General features: G+C 39.4%; 1 protein-coding gene across 1 annotated transcript in view; it reads left to right on the top strand.

The window, feature by feature from the left end:
- Positions 1–277: 277 nt before the first annotated feature.
- Positions 278–17936, top strand: part of LOC116319830 (NACHT, LRR and PYD domains-containing protein 3-like) — a gene marked incomplete at its 3' end in the record, with an annotated part of 38394 nt that continues 20735 nt past the window's right edge. Inside the window, exons 1-9 of the mRNA XM_039606491.1 lie at positions 278–364; positions 1575–1698; positions 2535–2672; positions 2757–2855; positions 3092–3190; positions 4199–4277; positions 4428–4656; positions 4827–6612; positions 6954–7127. Of these exons, the coding sequence (XP_039462425.1) occupies positions 2584–2672; positions 2757–2855; positions 3092–3190; positions 4199–4277; positions 4428–4656; positions 4827–6612; positions 6954–7127 (2555 nt within the window). The remainder of the gene's footprint in view (positions 365–1574; positions 1699–2534; positions 2673–2756; positions 2856–3091; positions 3191–4198; positions 4278–4427; positions 4657–4826; positions 6613–6953; positions 7128–17936) is intronic.

Raw genomic sequence — 17936 nt, 5'->3', positions numbered from 1 at the left:
ATTCACATTACAAAATGTGAATGTGACGGCTTTCAGTCAGTAATGTAGCAGAGACAGAGTCTGACTAAAGAGACATTACAGTGAGACCTGTTTGATCAGCAGAGACAGTCTCTCTCTCTACAACAAGTGTTTGACTTTAACTGTCACACAAAATGATTCAGCTTCTTTAAACCCTCCAACAAACATTTACATTTTTATTCCTAAACAAAGGATGTGACTCGAAACTTATGTTTCCGAGCCCCAGCTTTCCCACAAACCCCTCCCTCCTGTCCCAGCTTTTTTCTACTTTTTATTAAAGTTTCACTTTCGTTTTCCTGAACTTGGTGTCGCAGATGATCTTGTCGGTGTGAATATCCATGTGAAGGTAAGGGAAGCAGTCTGTGATGGTTTTTTTTTTTTTAAGTTAACATCAGCTGTGTGCAGCTTAGTTCCAGCACAAACAGCACAAACCTGCTGCTGCATAGTTCAAAGTAACGGACTCGAAGCGACTGGTAACCTGTTCGCCATTTTCTGTGAGTGTGTGCGATCAGAGTCCGGGAATGAGAGCAGAAACCGTTAGTTGATGATCAGCAGCTGAACTCAGAGTCGTTGTTACTGTGGATCCACTTACTGATGACTGAAGGCAGCTTTTCCTGCCTCAATCTAATTCAACATAAACCTCGAAATAAAAATACTGCGTCACAAACTTCTGGCTCTCTTCAAACAGGAAGTAGGCTATTGTTCACTGTTTACACCCAGAGAAGAGTGGTGTTACTCAGAGACTGACTGGACCAAAAGTTTTTATGAACTTTTATTGTTAAACTTTATTAAATTTAAACATAATCATTTAAAGCTGATTACATATCAATCACAATTGTTACTGACTTTCTCACTGACATGCCCAAGGGAGCCTGAAGCAGCTGTCTGTAAATCATCACCTTACTCCTAAAGCTGATATCAGAGTACAATTAATCTGCACAAATTTGTGTTTAAAGACATTAAAGTCCCAGTTAGACATCAGTTCACTCCCCACAGTCTGTGTTCAGCATGAGTGCTGACATCATCAGTCTGTCATCAAAGTAGAGACAGAGCCGGTGATCTCGGTGAGATCTATACATATCTAGAAATACTGATTCTGTGGACATCAGGGCAGCTTTTTCCCTACATGACTGATTCCAAACATCACTGAATATATTTTTGGGGAGTTGTTGAACATCTACAGAGAGTCTGGATGTGCTCTGATAGCATTTCACACTGAAATATTCAAAACTCTTAAGTACAGATAAAATGTTGTTAAAACATTGAATTTAAAAAAGATCAATGTAAACGTGAACTACATCTACAGGCAAACAGAATCATGATCACATAAAGAATGTTTCCAGTGATAAGTAATTAATCTGTGAATAAATCGGAGTCCTTTTCATGGATCTTTGTTGATCTTTCTCAGAAATGTATTAAATTAAAGTGTTTTTTAAAAATGATGGTAGATTTCTCTGTAGTAACAATGGTTTAATGTTGTAATTTTAAAGCTGTGAGCTGAAATATGTGTGTGAAATAATCAGCTTCAATTTGTTCCATTGGTTAATTTTCTGCAGGCAGACTGCAGACTGGGAAACACCAGTCCTTCTTAGTCCTTCTACTCACAACATATAAGAATCTAACTGGACCGCGTCCTCTTACTGAGGTCTGTACTACGAAGCAGGATTTGATCTTATCAAGGTAATGTCAGGGTTCTTACAGGGGTATGTTCCCAATGGTAACTTATGCAGCTATTTTTCAGTCTCACTGACCAAACTTTTTCAAACATGCCACACTTTTAATTGTAAACTTCTGTTCACTACTTTTCCTGTCACACACAGTCATACATGTGTTTTATTTTTAGCTTGTATTATCAGTTTAATCTCTTCATATACTTCCTATAATATAGGTTTACCTTACTTTGTAAAGTCAGCAGGTCTGTCACGACTACACTCTTCTCTGACTCCTCATGTCTACACCATCATAATGCCCATTAATTTTTATTTATTTATTTATTTTTTGCTCAGATTATGGTTTTGTTCTGAGCAACTTATGACAGGTCGCCAGTCTGTCACATGGCTAACACAAACAGACAGACAGTCATTCACACTCACATCTATGGGAATTTAGAATCATCAGTTAACCTAACCCCACTAGCTGCATGTCTTTGGACTGTGGGAGGAAAAAAAAAATGCAAGCTCCACACAGAAAGGCCCTGACCTGGCGGTGGAGTCGAACTCGGGGGGGGGGGGGTACAATGCAGATGAGTGGAGGCTTAATGGACTGAAACTTCCAGTCACAGTGAATCAGTGTGTGTCAGTGAATGCATCATGTGTGTTTTATGGCTCCATCTAGTGGACTGATAGTAGAAGTAGAGCAGCTGATGGCAGCTTCCTCTGCCTCACACTGCTGTCTGACTGCATTCAGCTGACACTGAGAGGAAGGACAAAAGAAGCAGCTGATATTTGGACAGCACACATGATGGAAAGGAGGATTTCAGTTGATGTGCACATGAATGATTTGTGTTTCCTCTGCAGGTGAAGGTAGAAAGTGTGCGTGAGCTGATGTGGATGTGAATTCAGCAGCATGGATCAGTGTGAGGACAGAGAGGAGGGAGTCCCCCCCTCTAAAACCACTCTGTGTGGGGAACATGAGAGCCAGACCAAAGCTCAGAGGTGAGATGACCATCTCTAACTGTCCATGACTCTTCTCCATGTCACAGCTCAGCACTCACATCACTGCTCCATCATTATTCACAGGAACCAACCTGGAGCTGAACCCAGCTGTGTGTCCTTAAAGAGCGACCATTCAAAGAATTTTAATATTGATTTGAAACAAAGACATTTATCTGACACAGAGTAAGTATGTCTCAGCATTAAAATGGGGCCAAAAAATATTTCAGAGAACAAATTGTTGAATAGAATAATTTGAGTTTTGGATTATTTATTATATCTGCTGTAGTTTGCTCCATCATATTCATCATGTTTGGAATTAGTTTTCTTCTAGTTTATGCAAAATTATTTTAGTTTCACAATTCTTTACAGAAATTTAAAACTTTAACCTAAAGTGTGCTTTTGTTTTTTTTCTCTATCAGGATGTATCAGAAACCTGAACCCAGCTGTGTGTCCTTAAAAAGTGATGAGTTAAAGCATTTAAATGTTGATTTTAAAGAAAATTCTTCTGCTGCAGAGAGGTAATGTGTCACTAAATGCTGTTTCTTAAAATGTTTACATTATGTTTAATGCCAGCTCAGCTCTTTTTCACACACATTTCTATGTTCATATGTAAAGCTGTGTGTTTTGGGAGTTTTTCTTTTCATAAATACAGCAGTCAAAGATTGAAGAATGAGTATTTGTAGGATGTGTTTCTATACTGAGTGTAATTTTTACATATTGTATTAACACAATTGACCTAAATACACTGGAAGGCCATGAAGTTGGAGTGGGAATTATTATGCTAGATGTTTGTACCTATGTACTGGATTTGTGCTGACCTATTTACACGTTTTAAATACATTTATATCATATGTTATACTACTATATGAACACCTGTTAAAGAAGAGTGTTTGTTTTGCAAGCTAATAATTAGTACTTATGGTTAGTTTAGAAAGTTTTAGTTTTTTATCGTTTTTATTTTATATGAGGTTCACCTGGTGATTATGATGAGTTATGGCTCTTTTTGATAGTGTAAATTATTTGATGCTAAAGAAATTCCTAATTAGTTAGATATATGGTTTATTTTGGGAGCGTGACCCATTTTTAAGTCATAAAACTGTCAAGTAGATTAATTATGTCTTTCTTTAAGACAAACATAACAGCCATGATTTCTGACTCTGAGTTGACCTCAGCCACAAAAACCTATCAAAAAGGACAATAATGAAGATGGATGACAAGCTCTGGGAAGAATGTTCACAAAGTTCTTGATCTCATGGGATGTACTTCATAGAGGGGTTAAGATAAATTTATCATTTTGGCTTTAAAATTTAAGACCTGACTAGTCCGAAATATAAAAATGAAAATAAACAAAGTCCAAAACAAAACTCTTCATATTTCTCATCTGATCTGATCTTCTCAAATGTCAGAGAGAAGATTCTCAGTTTGACACCAAGACAAACAGCAAAGCATGTCTTGTGTCCTTTAGCTTGTATTTATCTCTGTGTGGAAAGTCATAATGTGAACTAATTCTTCATGATTCTTCATAGAGTGGACCAGGAGAGTTCAAAGGTTCCCATTGATCAACCTGCCAAACACCATCAGACACATTTGGACTCTGTATTTATGGTCTGTACATGCAGAACAACTGCTCTTACATCTGTTCTGTTCATCCCATACTGCACTTATAGACCACTGAATTGTTAATGTGTCCATCATCTGAGGTTTTGGTCAATGATTTCAGTCTGGCTGGATTATTCATATCATCTTCTGTTCCAGCTACTGGAGGATAACATCATCACTTTTGTGAAGAATGAGCTGAAGGAGATCCAGAAAATTCTAAGTTCAGATTACCCAGAATCCTTAGGGAGCCAGAAAGAGGATGAGGAGGTCTTGGAGGATGAAAATAAAGAGGAAAACAGAAACAGCAGAGAAGCATTTGTGAAAATCACACTGCACTTCCTCAGGAGAATGAGGAAGGAGGAACTGGCTGACTGTCTGCAGAGCAGTAAGAGGATGTATTTAAAGATTTAAGCTGCTGCATTAATGGGAAATTTAAGAATGTCTGAAGAAATGGACCAGCATAGATTCAAAAACCTATTCTTTAGGCAAGAAAAATGTAAGTGTATTTACTAAATAATAATTCCATCATTAAATGTATTTATTGTGTGTGTTCAGAAATATTTGCTCCAGATTTTCGACATGAACTCAAATCTTCTCTGAAGAAGAAGTTCCAGTGTGTGTTTGAGGGGGTTGCTAGAGCAGGAAACCCAACCCTTCTGAATCAGATCTACACAGAGCTCTACATCACAGAGGGAGAGACTACAGAGGTCAATGATGAACATGAGGTCAGACAGATTGAAACAGCATCCAGGAAACCAGACAGACCAGAAACAACAATCAGACAAGAAGACATCTTTAAAGCCTCACTTGGAAGAGAACAACCAGTCAGGACAGTGCTGACAAAGGGAGTGGCTGGCATTGGGAAAACGGTCTTAACACAGAAGTTCAGTCTGGACTGGGCTGAAGACAAAGCCAACCAGGACATCCAGTTCATATTTCCATTCACTTTCAGAGAGCTGAATGTGCTTAAAGAGGAAAAGTTCAGCTTGGTGGAACTTGTTCATCATTTCTTTACTGAAACCAAACAAGCAGGAATCTGCAGCTTTGAAAACGTCCAGGTTGTTTTTATCTTAGATAGTCTGGATGAGTGTCGGCTTCATCTGGACTTCCACAAAACTACAATCCTAACTGACCCTAGAATGTCCACCACAGTGGATGTGCTGTTGATTAACCTTATTAGGGGGAATCTTCTTCCCTCTGCTCGCCTCTGGATAACCACACGACCTGCAGCAGCCAATCAGATCCCTCCAGAATGTGTTGACATTGTGACAGAGATCAGGGGGTTCAATGACTCACAGAAGGAGGAGTACTTCAGGAAGAGATTCAGAGATGAACAGCAGGCCAGCAGGATATTCTCCCACATCAAGACATCAAGAAGTGTCCACATCATGTGTCACATCCCAGTCTTCTGCTGGATCATTGCTACAGTTCTGGAGGATGTGCTGAAAACCAAAGAGGGAGGAGAGCTGCCCAAGACCCTGACTGAGATGTACATCCACTTTCTGGTGGTTCAGGTGAAAATGAAAAAAGTCAAGTATGATGGAGGAGCTGAGACAGATCCACACTGGAGTCCAGAGAGCAGGAAGATGATTGAGTCTCTGGGAAAACTGGCTTTTGAGCAGCTGCAGAAAGGAAACCTGATCTTCTATGAATCAGACCTGACAGAGTGTGGCATTGATATCACAGCAGCCTCAGTGTACTCAGGAGTGTTCACACAGATCTTTAAAGAGGAGAGAGGACTGTACCAGGACAAGCTGTTCTGCTTTGTTCATCTGAGTGTTCAGGAGTTTCTGGCTGCTCTTCATGTCCACCTGACATTTATTAACTCTGGAGTTATTCTGCTGGAAAAGCAACAAAAATCATCGCATCAGTCTGAAACAGATGAATACTTCTATGAGAGTGCTGTGGACAAGGCCTTACAGAGTCCAAATGGACACTTGGACTTGTTCCTCCGTTTCCTCCTGGGTCTTTCACTTCAGACCAATCAGACTCTCCTACAAGGCCTGCTGACACAGACAGGAAGTAGCTCACAGACCAATCAGGGAACAGTTCAGTATATCAAGAAGAAGCTCAGTGAGAATCTGTCTGCAGAGAAAAGCATCAATCTGTTCCACTGTTTGAATGAACTTAATGATTGTTCTCTAGTGGAGGAGATCCAACAGTCCCTGAGATCGGGACATCTCTCTGCAGATAAATTGTCTCCTGCTCAGTGGTCAGCTCTGGTCTTCATCTTATTGTCATCAGAAAAAGATATGAATGTGTTTGACCTGAAGAAATACTCTGCTTCAGAGGAGGCTCTTCTGAGGCTGCTGCCCGTGGTCAAAGCCTCCAACAAAGCTCTGTAAGTAAAATGGACTCATCTGTGTCTGCTTAAAATGTTTATTCTACTTACCTGAACAAAACAGAACAAAAAAAAAAAAAACCACACAGACTGTGCCTACTGTGCCTGTGCCAGTGGGTACTACACAAGTATGACTAAATCTACCAGCTCCTCCCTGGTTTAGATTTAATTATACAGGCATAGTTGTGTTTTTACTGGGCAAATTTAAGGTGTTTTATATTTGACAAATTTGAGACATGTTTTGATTTATTTGAAATAACCAAGAACTGTAGTGCACACTCTGTTTTTCTTTTTTACGTTCAATATTAAGTGATTTAACCACTATTATCATTGTTTTTCAGACTGAGTGGCTGTGACCTCTCAGAGAGAAGCTGTGATGCTCTGTCCTCACTTCTCAGTTCCCCGCCCGTTAGTCTGAGAGAGCTGGACCTGAGTAACAACAACTTGCAGGATTCAGGAGTGAAGCTTTTGTCTGTTGGCCTCAAGAGTCCATACTGGAAACTGGAAACTCTCAGGTCAGGTTTCAGACTTTTACACTCATTACCACTTTAGATTACCTAATCTGAATAATATTAGTGCATAAGCCACTACCTGTACAGAATTCTTTAGTCACTTTGAATTCAATTTGGTTGGATTATTGTCTGAAAAGGTTTTTCTTCTTCAAATTCTTTTGTTTTTGAACTGGTAAAAATTACTGATATGCATGACACTGGTTTGAACATACACCAGTTACCAGGCTAGTTTAAATCCAGAGAATTACATGTCCAGGTGTGTTTCTATTTTTTACTCTTTTCACTCTTTGCAACGAAAGTTTCTGGAATTTTGAAATATATATTTTCAAAGTCTTTCTGTGTGGAGTTTGCATGTTCTCCCTGGGTCCTCCCGCTTCCTCCTACAGTCCATAGACATTCACTTAGTGGGGATAGGTTAATTGGAAAATTGCTCATAGGTGTGAATGTGGGAGTGAATGTGAGTGCGAATGGTTGTCTATGTCTATGTGTTAGCCCTGCGACAGACTGGTGACCTGTCCAGGCTGTACCCCGCCTCTCGCCCTAAGACAGCTGGGATAGGCTCCATCCCCCCCACGACCCTGAAAAGAATAAGCAGAAGCGAATGGATGGATGGATGGATGGACTTTCAAAGGTTGATTTCTCAAAGTGAGAGTATTGGGAATTTAATGTCACAGCAATTAAAACACATAACATCAACTTCGTTCAATAAAAATAAATACAATGTCACAAAGCAAAATTACAAAGAAAGGTGGAAAAAAGTGAACGTGTATGATTATCTTATCGCTCCGTATTAGCCCTGTGGTAGACTGGTAACCTATCCAGGTGTACACTTAATGTCAGCTGTGATACACTTCACCCCCTGCAAATCTCAATTAGATGGAAGTGATTTTACTTTGTTTTTCTTCAATGCCATGTGTCACCACAATTTATAGACGCTACCTAAACTTTACTTTCACACAGGTAGATTGTCTTGTTAATAGTATTGAAACCTCATGGATGGATAACACATGAGGATTAGACTGAGTTAAACACTGAGCAGAACCCATATTAATAAAAGAAGACAAAATTCATTTCAGAGTTTCCTTCTTATTCTTTAGTCCTATAAGTACATTTATTCTTGACTTTCACAAGCCATTGCATCCAACACATTCTTTTGTCAGAAAAAAAACACTAATGCTAACTCCGAGTTGTTCCCTATAATAAATATAATAATATAATAATAATATAATAAACCCCTTTACCGTAAATATAAAACGAACATCACAAACATATCAAATATTAACTGTTCTCTGGGCCTAATTATTTTTGTCACAAGTTTGCCACAGTCTACAAATCAAAGTAATATATCCAGTCAGCCCTTTTATGATAATGCAAGGCCTGTTCCGATCAAATAATCATAAATTGTTTTCTTAGCTCACAAGGGTTTACCTTATTGCCTTTGCAATAGTTTGAAATTGTTACTGAAGTTACAACCGAAAAATAAAAATCTGAAATTGAATGAGTATTTAGTACGAGGGTGACTACCTTTAACTTGATGTTTAAGAATGTATTAATTTTTGTTTTTTAATTTATACTTATTCTAGATGGCATTACCTCAGCTTCTGGTAACACTGTCATGAAACTCGAATACACTTTTTTAAGGATATGTACTTTGATGTGCACATTTAACAAATAACTGGGATTGCTCTATTTAATGTTTCTAGAATTAGAAACAAAGTCTCAGAGTAGTGCTGATGGGTGGCATTTATTGCTTTGAGGTTAAACTGCTTTAAAAGCTCCCTGAAGAGTCTTTAGTTTAAGCAAAATCTTCCAGTGGGAGTACTAAGAGTGACTAGAAAGAGAGAGATCAAATTTCATCCATATTGACTTTTCATCAGTGGCTTCCTGCTGTATCCAGAGCAACAACTTCTTCTCATTTACAACAGCAAAAATAAGCAATAACACATCACCAACTTTCTAAGTAAATATATTTCTATTTAGTGCTGTTGACATGAAATTATCACCAGATGTCAGTAACAAACAAAGAAATCAAACCATAGATGGTCATTAATTATGTGTGACAATGAGAAATGATACAGGGAAAAAGTATTGAATACATGAAGTAAAGTAGGTGTAAAAAGACTTGGAACATCATAGTAATTAGAAATCTTTCCACTCAGTGCAAATTAATATGATTTGTCTTAGTCCCAACTGATGGCCTATAAAAATGTGTCTCATAACCAAGGTGTCACACAAGAAAAATATCACTGTGTGTATAACTGGTGAGCTCTCTCAAGACCTTCACAACTGCTGCAAAGCATACTGATGGTATAGGCTACAGAAGAATTTCTAAACTACTGAAGGTTCCAGTGAGCTCTGTTCCAGATGTAGAAAGAACATAATTTCACCATAAACTGACAATGACCAAGTGCTCCTCACAAATGCCAGACAGACAAGTGAAAAGAATTATCCAAGATCCAAGAACCACTTGTGAGGAGCTACTGAAAGACCTGGAAACAGCAGGTATAATTGTTGCTAAGAAAAGTATAAGCAATTCACTCAACCACCATGGCCTATTAGCACTCTGATCATGCAAGACTCCATTACTGAAGAAACACCATGATTTAAAGTTTGCTGAAAAATATTTAGCCTGTGAAATACTAGGAGAATGTAGTCTGTTCAGATTGGACCAAAATTAAAATCTTTGGATGCCATAGTATTTCACTGCATTTCACCCCCAAAACACCAGCAGTGACGTTTGGATGTGGGAACATCATAGTGTATTGGTATTTTTCAGCACAGGGCACTTGCATGCTTCATATAGAAGGAAGGGAGGATGATTGGAAAAATGCAACGAGACATTCTTGATAAAAATCTGTTGTCATCTACCAGGATGATGAAAATGAAATGAGGGTGGATGTTTCAGTCAAGGAAACTCAATTGGTTTCAGAGAAAGAAAGTAAAGATTGGCCCAGCCAATCACCCAAACTGAATCCAACTGAAAATCTATAGCAAGATCTAAAGGTCAGAGTTCGTAGAATGTAGCCTTCTAGATTTGAAGATTATTTTTGATGAAGAACCACACCTGAGCGATGCATGTGACTAATTTCTCCATACAGAATAGAATAGAATAGAAGAACAGAATAATCCTTTAATTGTCCCACAAGGGGAAATTTGGTTGTAACAGCAGCCAAAAAGACACATGTACAAACAAACAGTACACAGGACACAGAACAGAAACATACACAATTTTTCTTACATATTTACATTAAGGACAATGGTTACTATAAGCAGAGTACTGTACAGCTATTAAATTAAATATAAATAACTACAGATAAGAGGCAAACCAGGTTGTAGTGCGAATCGGTTGAATAACTTATTGCAGTTACAGCGCAGATGTAAACATCTATGATTGTTGGGAGCAGTTCTGATTGTACAGTCTGACAGCTGCAGGGAGGAGACATCTTGAAGTTGTCAGCGCCAACAAAAGCTTTTAGACAAAAAAAATTAGTAAGAACACTTACTAAAATTTTCAACACTAGAAACATTTGTCCTGTGTCACTTCTAATTATTACACAAAACATAATTTAAGGACATCTATGGTTTAATTTCTTTGCATGTGTGGATTGGATGGGTTATTACGCATATCTTTTGAGAATTTCATGCCAATAGCACCTTTAGAAATAAATTTACTTAGAAAATTGGTGCTGTGTTCAGTACTTACTTTATCCATTCAAATAGAGCACTTTACACTAAGACTGCAGACTTACTCATGGCTGTTAGAGTTTGTATAACTAGGATAGAGGTCTCTCTTCTATGGAACCAGCTCCCAGTTTGGGTTCAGAAAAAGACGCCCTTTATACTTATAGCTTTGAGTTAGAACTGAATCAGGTGACTCTGAATCACATTTTAGTCATGCTGGAATAAACTCCTTACACCTTACACAATTTAACAACTTGAGACAGCTGTTGTTGTCTGTTGCATGTGGTCACTATAAATAAATATACATTGATTTAATGCAGGGGTGGGCACCGAGGGCCAGTGTCCCTGCAGGTTTTACATGTGTCCTTGAACCAACACAGCTGATTTAAATGGGTAAATTATCTCCTCAACATGTCCTGATGTTCTCCAGAGGCCTGTAACGAACTAGTCATGTGATTCAGGTGTGTTGACCCAAGGTGAGATCTAAAACCTGCAAGGACACCGGCCCTCGGGGCCTGGAATTGCCCACCCCTGATTTAATGGATGGAAATGAATATGGATATGATTAAAAACCTTTTAAAATAAAGTGTTCACAGATGGACTGTTATTTTGTGTGTCTGCAGTCTTTCAGGCTGTCTGATCACAGAGGAAGGCTGTGCTTCTATAGCTTCAGCTCTGAGCTCCAACCCCTCAAATCTGAGAGAGCTGGACCTGAGCTACAATCATCCTGGAGACTCAGGAATGAAGCTGCTAAAGGATCTACACTTGAGACTGGACACTCTCAGGTATGGAAAGAATATCTGAAAGAGGAGAAAGAGCTGGAAACATTTTCTGTGTCCTTCACTCAGCTCTTGTTTGTTTCATGTAGATGTGACATGGACAATAACACACTGAGAACAATCTTTCCTTTGCTTACAACAAAAACACCAGTCTAACTGAACAATAACAAGAGGTATTTATGTAGGTGGGCACCATTTATTCATCATTTTGATCTCTGTAGGTTTAACTATTAACTCATTTTCAGTATTTCTGTATTCTTTGTATAGAAACAGGTTTAGGGCCTGTTTATCCTAGCAGAAAGACTGTACGCAGGGGAAACCATCAGCCTGGCTTGATCAAAAATAAATCATTAGTCAAGGTTTATAATCAAAACTGTGGTAGAACCTGACAACCACCAGGCATTTTTTCTGTACATTTTAGAGCATGCAAGCTTGCAGAATTTAAAAAAAAAAAGTTCTTATTCATAGCACTTTTTATGAACAAAAAGGCTGTCGTGGTCCTGAGCCTGTTGACTCAGTGTTTTGTGTTTCTTTATGCTTTTGTTATTCTGATTAGGTATTTCATTATTATTCACCATTTTGTTAGGTTTCTGTTCTGTGCCTGTCCTGGTCCCTCCTTCCATGTCCCCCCTGTCTGTCCATGATGTCATTATGCCTGCTTATGAGTCTGCGTCTGTGTCTCTGTCTGTCGTGTGCTTCCTGTTTTATTTTGTAGGTCTGTGTCCGATGTCAGTGCGTTCAGCTTTGTGCTCTCCCTGTCTCGTCAGTGTAATCAGCGTCAGCCGTGTCTCCCAGCTGTTTCCTCTTCGCTCCGTTCACCTCTTGTATTTAGTGTCTGTGTCTTCCCCTACTCGGTGTCGCGTCGTTAACGTCTGTTCACCCTCTTACCTCCCTGTGTGTTCTGTTTGCCTGCATGCCAGTTTAGTTATTTTCCAGTATAGTTAGTTTTCTGTTCAGTCTCCCCTGCAATAAAGCTGGTTATTCCGAATTCACTTTCGCTTCCGCGAGTCCTGCATTTTGGGTCCTCCCTCTCTGCCTGCCTGCACACAGCCGAATCATGACAAAGGCAGTGTTTTTCTAAATTAGTGCACAACATAGAATAATGTTATTTAAAGCAACACAAAAATAAAAAGTTAAATTAAATTAAATGAACACCGGAACTGAACAAAACAGGAATTTAAAATAGGCACAGAAGCCATTTTAAGCTAGATATCATGATCAACAGCAATCATCAACACTTCAAATCACTATTTCAAAGCAGTGCATCAAAGTAAGTAATTTTATTTTCACTTAAATATTTGAACTACAGTTATAACCAAATTAAAGCAGTAATATAATACATTTTTTAATTTTGCTTAACAGATGCCAAAGAAATCAGTGGTGAACAAAACTGCAGTGTTTGAAGTCCTTTGTGCTTCAAAAGAAGCAGTAAAAAAAAAAAAAAAAATTGAAACATTTCAACTCCAAGTGATGGAATATGGCAAAATCTGTGCAAAGAACTTGGTGAAAAGATGACGCCAATAGCACTTTACAATTTTGTTAAATTAAACAGACACAGTGTATGGGCTGCTCTGGATTACAGTAATGAAAGGAGACTGACATAGACAGCAGTGACAATGACAATGCTTTTGAGCCAAGTAGCTCTCCTTTTCAAAACAAAGACTGCAAGACTTTCAATGTGGAGCTCCCATTTGAACAGTGGATACATAGGATTCCAGATGAAGTCACATACAAAAAGAATACTTTAAAAAAATAAAAGGAAATACACCATTTTGAAGCCAGGTACATGGACTCATGTAGTAAGCCAGGGAATCTGGAAAGAGATTAAAAGTACATGCACCATTACCTTTAAACGAGCCAATGTGTACCCCACAACTGTATCTTGTTTCATAAAAGTCAGACGGAACCTGAAATTCACTGCCCAATGGTGCTGAAGTGTGTAATGGCAAACACAGATGCACACTGCACACTGGCTTTTCTAAGAGAGCCATGTCCAGAAGTCTGTGGGCACAAGTAACAAAAGAACTTTGTGAAGGAAGACTGCAGCCCCATGTGTGGAGAGCATCAGAGGCAGCAAAGCTTATGGACACTGGTGATCCAGATCCAAGCCATCTACATAAGGCCAAACACAAAAAAAATCAACTAGAAGTGGCTCATAAAAATCCAATACTGTCACTCCACTCATTAAAATACAGTTCTTCTCACAGTGGAAGCATTGGAGACATTAGATTAGACAAGTTCTTCTGTCACTACTGGAGTCAAACTCAAATGCTAATGTACAAGATGGTGAAGCACCCCATAGCTGCCTGTGATGCAGCTGGCTGAGTTGTAAAAAAGCTTCTCAGGCCTAATGGTTTGTCTGGAAATATCTTCCTATATCAAGGTGTTTTAACAGGAAGCTACAACTCTCACGTCCCAGTGGTGCAAATGTTGTCAAAGAGACATGATGTCCACGCAATCACAAGATGGTTATCAGAATGGATTCGTGCTGGAGCACCAATCCCAAAAGAGGCCATTTGTGATTTCTCTTTAGCTTTACTTGGTGCTTTAGTGAAGGCTTTAACACATCGTTCAGATTTGAAGAGCTACATTAATGAATGCGCTGGTGTCTTGCTTCAGAAAAAATCCTACAAACTACCACCATGTTTCATCAGAGTGGATGTGGCACACTTCATCAAAATGATTTGCCAGTGGGACTGTTTGAGAAAAAAAGCCTGATCAGGTAAAAGACTTGCGATCAATGGCACAACTTGTCAAGTCCCAATCCTTGGAGGAAGAGAAGGTCCTAACATGCAGCATTGCTATTGTGGTATTAAGTGAGACAGAAGGCAACAACAGTTTTGAAAGCCCCATTATGTCAGAAGTGTCCTAATCAAATCTCAAGAGAAAAATTGCAGATGAGACTATGTTTGTTTCTAATGATGAGGAAGAAGAAGACATTAGATTGGATCCATGCACAGAAATGAACACTGACTTAAGGCGGTGGGTGGCAGATAGGCAGTAAGGAGAGCAGGTGCCATGCTGAAGTTAATGGTGATCGAGACAATATGCACTATCTACCTGAGCTCGTCCCACACCTAATAAGTTTGGGCGGATACCCACCACTCTGGACTAGAATAATGGTTCCCCTATTTCAGAGCAAACGCACTGCAACTTCAGCTAATGTTGAACAGAGTTCAAGAACATTAAACATCGTCTGTTCAAGCATGAAAATCTCCCTTTTAGGATAGATAAATTCATTGCACGTCATCTTGGTTTCATTGAAGGCAACATGCGGATTTGTTCTGCAAAACAAATACGAAAAGAAACAGAAGTTGCTGGACAGGATGGTAAAGTAAAGCTTCAGAATCCACACCAGGCCTCCACAAACTGGAGAGGTCTTGCAGTCCCACCAAAGAAGAGGAAATTGACTTCATACTTCTCCCTGGTCCTGAATGGCTCCACTCAGATCCAGCTGTAAAAACAAAAACAAAAAAGTAAAGCTAGGGCTGTTAAAATGGAAATAATCAACAGCCAGTCAAGCTTGGCAAAGGACAACACTGTGTCATTAACACCTGTGCCTTTGATGCTTTCTGTCAAAGTCTGTGCTCTGCTTTCTGTGACTCTCTGCTCAAAACATGTTGAATAGTTCAGAGGAGAGTAAAGTATTCCAGCTTGTGAAATCCCTTGCTTCAAGGGGTGTCATTCAACATACCTATTCTTTGAAAGCAGAGTTTCTGAGTTAAGTATTCTCCCTGTTCAGTTGAAGACTGGTGTGCATCATGTTGATGCACAGTGCCATGTGTCCACAGTAATTCAGAAAACAATGACAGATAATCAAAGTGTTAACTTCACTCACATTGAACAGTCTATTTTGCATACTGTGTTTATACACAGGTCAGGCATAACATTATGACCATTAACAGCTAAAGTGAATAACACTAACCTGTTAGTTGGTGGGATACATTAGGGAGCAAGTGAATACCTTGTCCTCAACACTGAGTTAGAAGCAGGAAAAATGGGCAAATTTAAAGATTTGAGTGAGTTTGACAACGGCCAAATTGTGATGGCTGGACGACTGGATCAGAGCATTTTCAAACTTGCAGCTCTTATTATGTGTTCCCAGTCTGCAGTGGTCAGTATCTATAAAAAGTGGTCCAGGGAACAGTGGTAAATCACTGACAGGGTCATGAGTGACCAAGGCTCACTGATGCACATGTGGAGCAAAGGCTGGGCCCTGTGGTCCCATGAATTTCAACTTAATATTAATGAATTATGAATTAATTACATCATTACAAAGAAACCTTCCATTTCCACAGATTAATTTCACTTCAGATGAACGTTACACTAACTCACTGAGTTATTTAATCTAGAAATGACAATCAGGCTGACCTGATAATAAGCAACTCCACGCATTGATTCCCAGGCCACCCCCCATCCCCACTCAGCCTTTCAGATCACAGCTTCCAACATTTGCTTCAGACTACATCTCCAAGGTGAATAAAACACCATCAGCAGTGAAGTCTGTAGATCGGGTCGGAGGGGGTGTGGTGGATTTCTAAAAGCCTGAATCCACATCATTTCACCCTGAAGAAATTCAGCAAAATTGTTAAAATATGCGACCTGACGGAACCCAATGAGACGCTGAGGGACTGTTTCAAAACCACAAACTGGTAGTCTGGTAAAGAGGGCCAGCTTTGTCCTGCCCAGTCACCTACACCCATAGAGCCCCATTATTTACCTTTTTCTGTTTTTACTTTTCTAATATATCTCTAATTCACTTTCTTCTGTCCTGTATGCTGCTGTAACTAGTAGTCTTTCTTCAGTGTGGCATCAAATCATTTCTATATCTATGTGTATTTCTATCCAGGATCAGTCAAAATCATCAGTAATTTCATCCATGTATTGATTAAAGTGTATGTGTCCAAATATTCATTTATCAGGGTCTAACAGTATGTATATGAGATGTAATGTCCATGTGTGCATGCTGAAAGAGACTGTGCTGGTCTGACCCCCCTCCTCCTTTCAGGGTGGAGCCTGCTGGAGTCCGATGGTTGAGACCAGGTCTGAGGAAGTGTAAGTGTGTTTTTAATGTGATTCATGAAAACAAAGCAGCACACATTCAACCATCTTCAAACTGTCACATCACTCATTCACATCTCTGATGTCAGGAGTCATCATCAACGTGTCAATCAATGAACAGATGATGGATCAATAACTGCAGCTGGATTGTGTTTGTTCTCTCCATCAGATTCCTGTCAACTCACAATCGACACAAACACAGTGAACAGAGAACTTAAACTGTCTGACAACAACAGGAAGGCGACACGTGTGGAGGAGGTTCAGTCATATCCTGATCATCCAGACAGATTTGATTACCAGTATCCTCAGCTGCTGTGTAGAGATGGTCTGACTGGTCGCTGTTACTGGGAGGTCGAGTGGAAAGTAGAGGTTCAAATATCAGTGAGCTATGGAACAATCCGAAGAAAAGGAGACAGTAAAGACTGTGTGTTTGGAAGGAATGATCAGTCCTGGAGTCTGTTCTCCTCTGATGTTAAGGGTTACTCTGTCGTACACGGTAACAGAGAAACATATCTGTACCCCCCATCCTCCTCCTCCTCCTCCTCCTCCTCCTCCTCTGTCTCTAACAGAGTAGCAGTGTATGTGGACTGTCCTGCTGGCACTCTGTCCTTCTACAGAGTCTCCTCTGACACTCTGATCCACCTCCACACCTTCAACACCACATTCACTGAACCTCTTTATCCTGGATTTACAGTCTGGTTTCCTGGTGCTTCAGTTACTCTGTGCTGAGTGTAAAGAGTTTCCTCCTGTTAGAGAAACACTCTGACTCTTGAACAGATAGTCTGTACATGTTTGTCTCTTTCACTCAGAAACACGTTTTCAGATTCATGGATTCAATCAGTTGATGTTTTATAACTGTTCTAAATGATTCCTTGTAAACTTCTTTATAATTGGTCAAGATGGAAGCTACGATTATTCCAGGATCCACATCTTGTTTTTCTTTTCCACTTAAAGCTTCACAGTGACAATCAGTATGTTGTGTTTCTCTGAAGCTCAGTTCAGCTGAGACACTTCTGCAGCAAACAAAGTGCAGCTGACTGAATAGAAAATCTCTGATTTCTGAGAGGAATCACTGAACAGCAGTTACCCAAAAGATGAATTTACAAACTGCTCAGAGACATTCACACATTATTGTCTATGGTTACAAGTTTAATGAGCATCCAGGGCTCATTGTGATTTTTACTTTTGCTGTTAGAATGATGAAGCGATAGCTAGACTTTAGCTTTCCTGTAATGGCATTAAACGATCCTTTAGAAAACAGTTATAAGTGTATTAGTTCCCGGCTTTGTAC

Source organism: Oreochromis aureus, linkage group 23, assembly GCF_013358895.1.
Source record: "Oreochromis aureus strain Israel breed Guangdong linkage group 23, ZZ_aureus, whole genome shotgun sequence".
NCBI lineage: Eukaryota > Metazoa > Chordata > Actinopteri > Cichliformes > Cichlidae > Oreochromis > Oreochromis aureus.
This window is presented reverse-complemented; position numbering and strand designations above follow the sequence as displayed.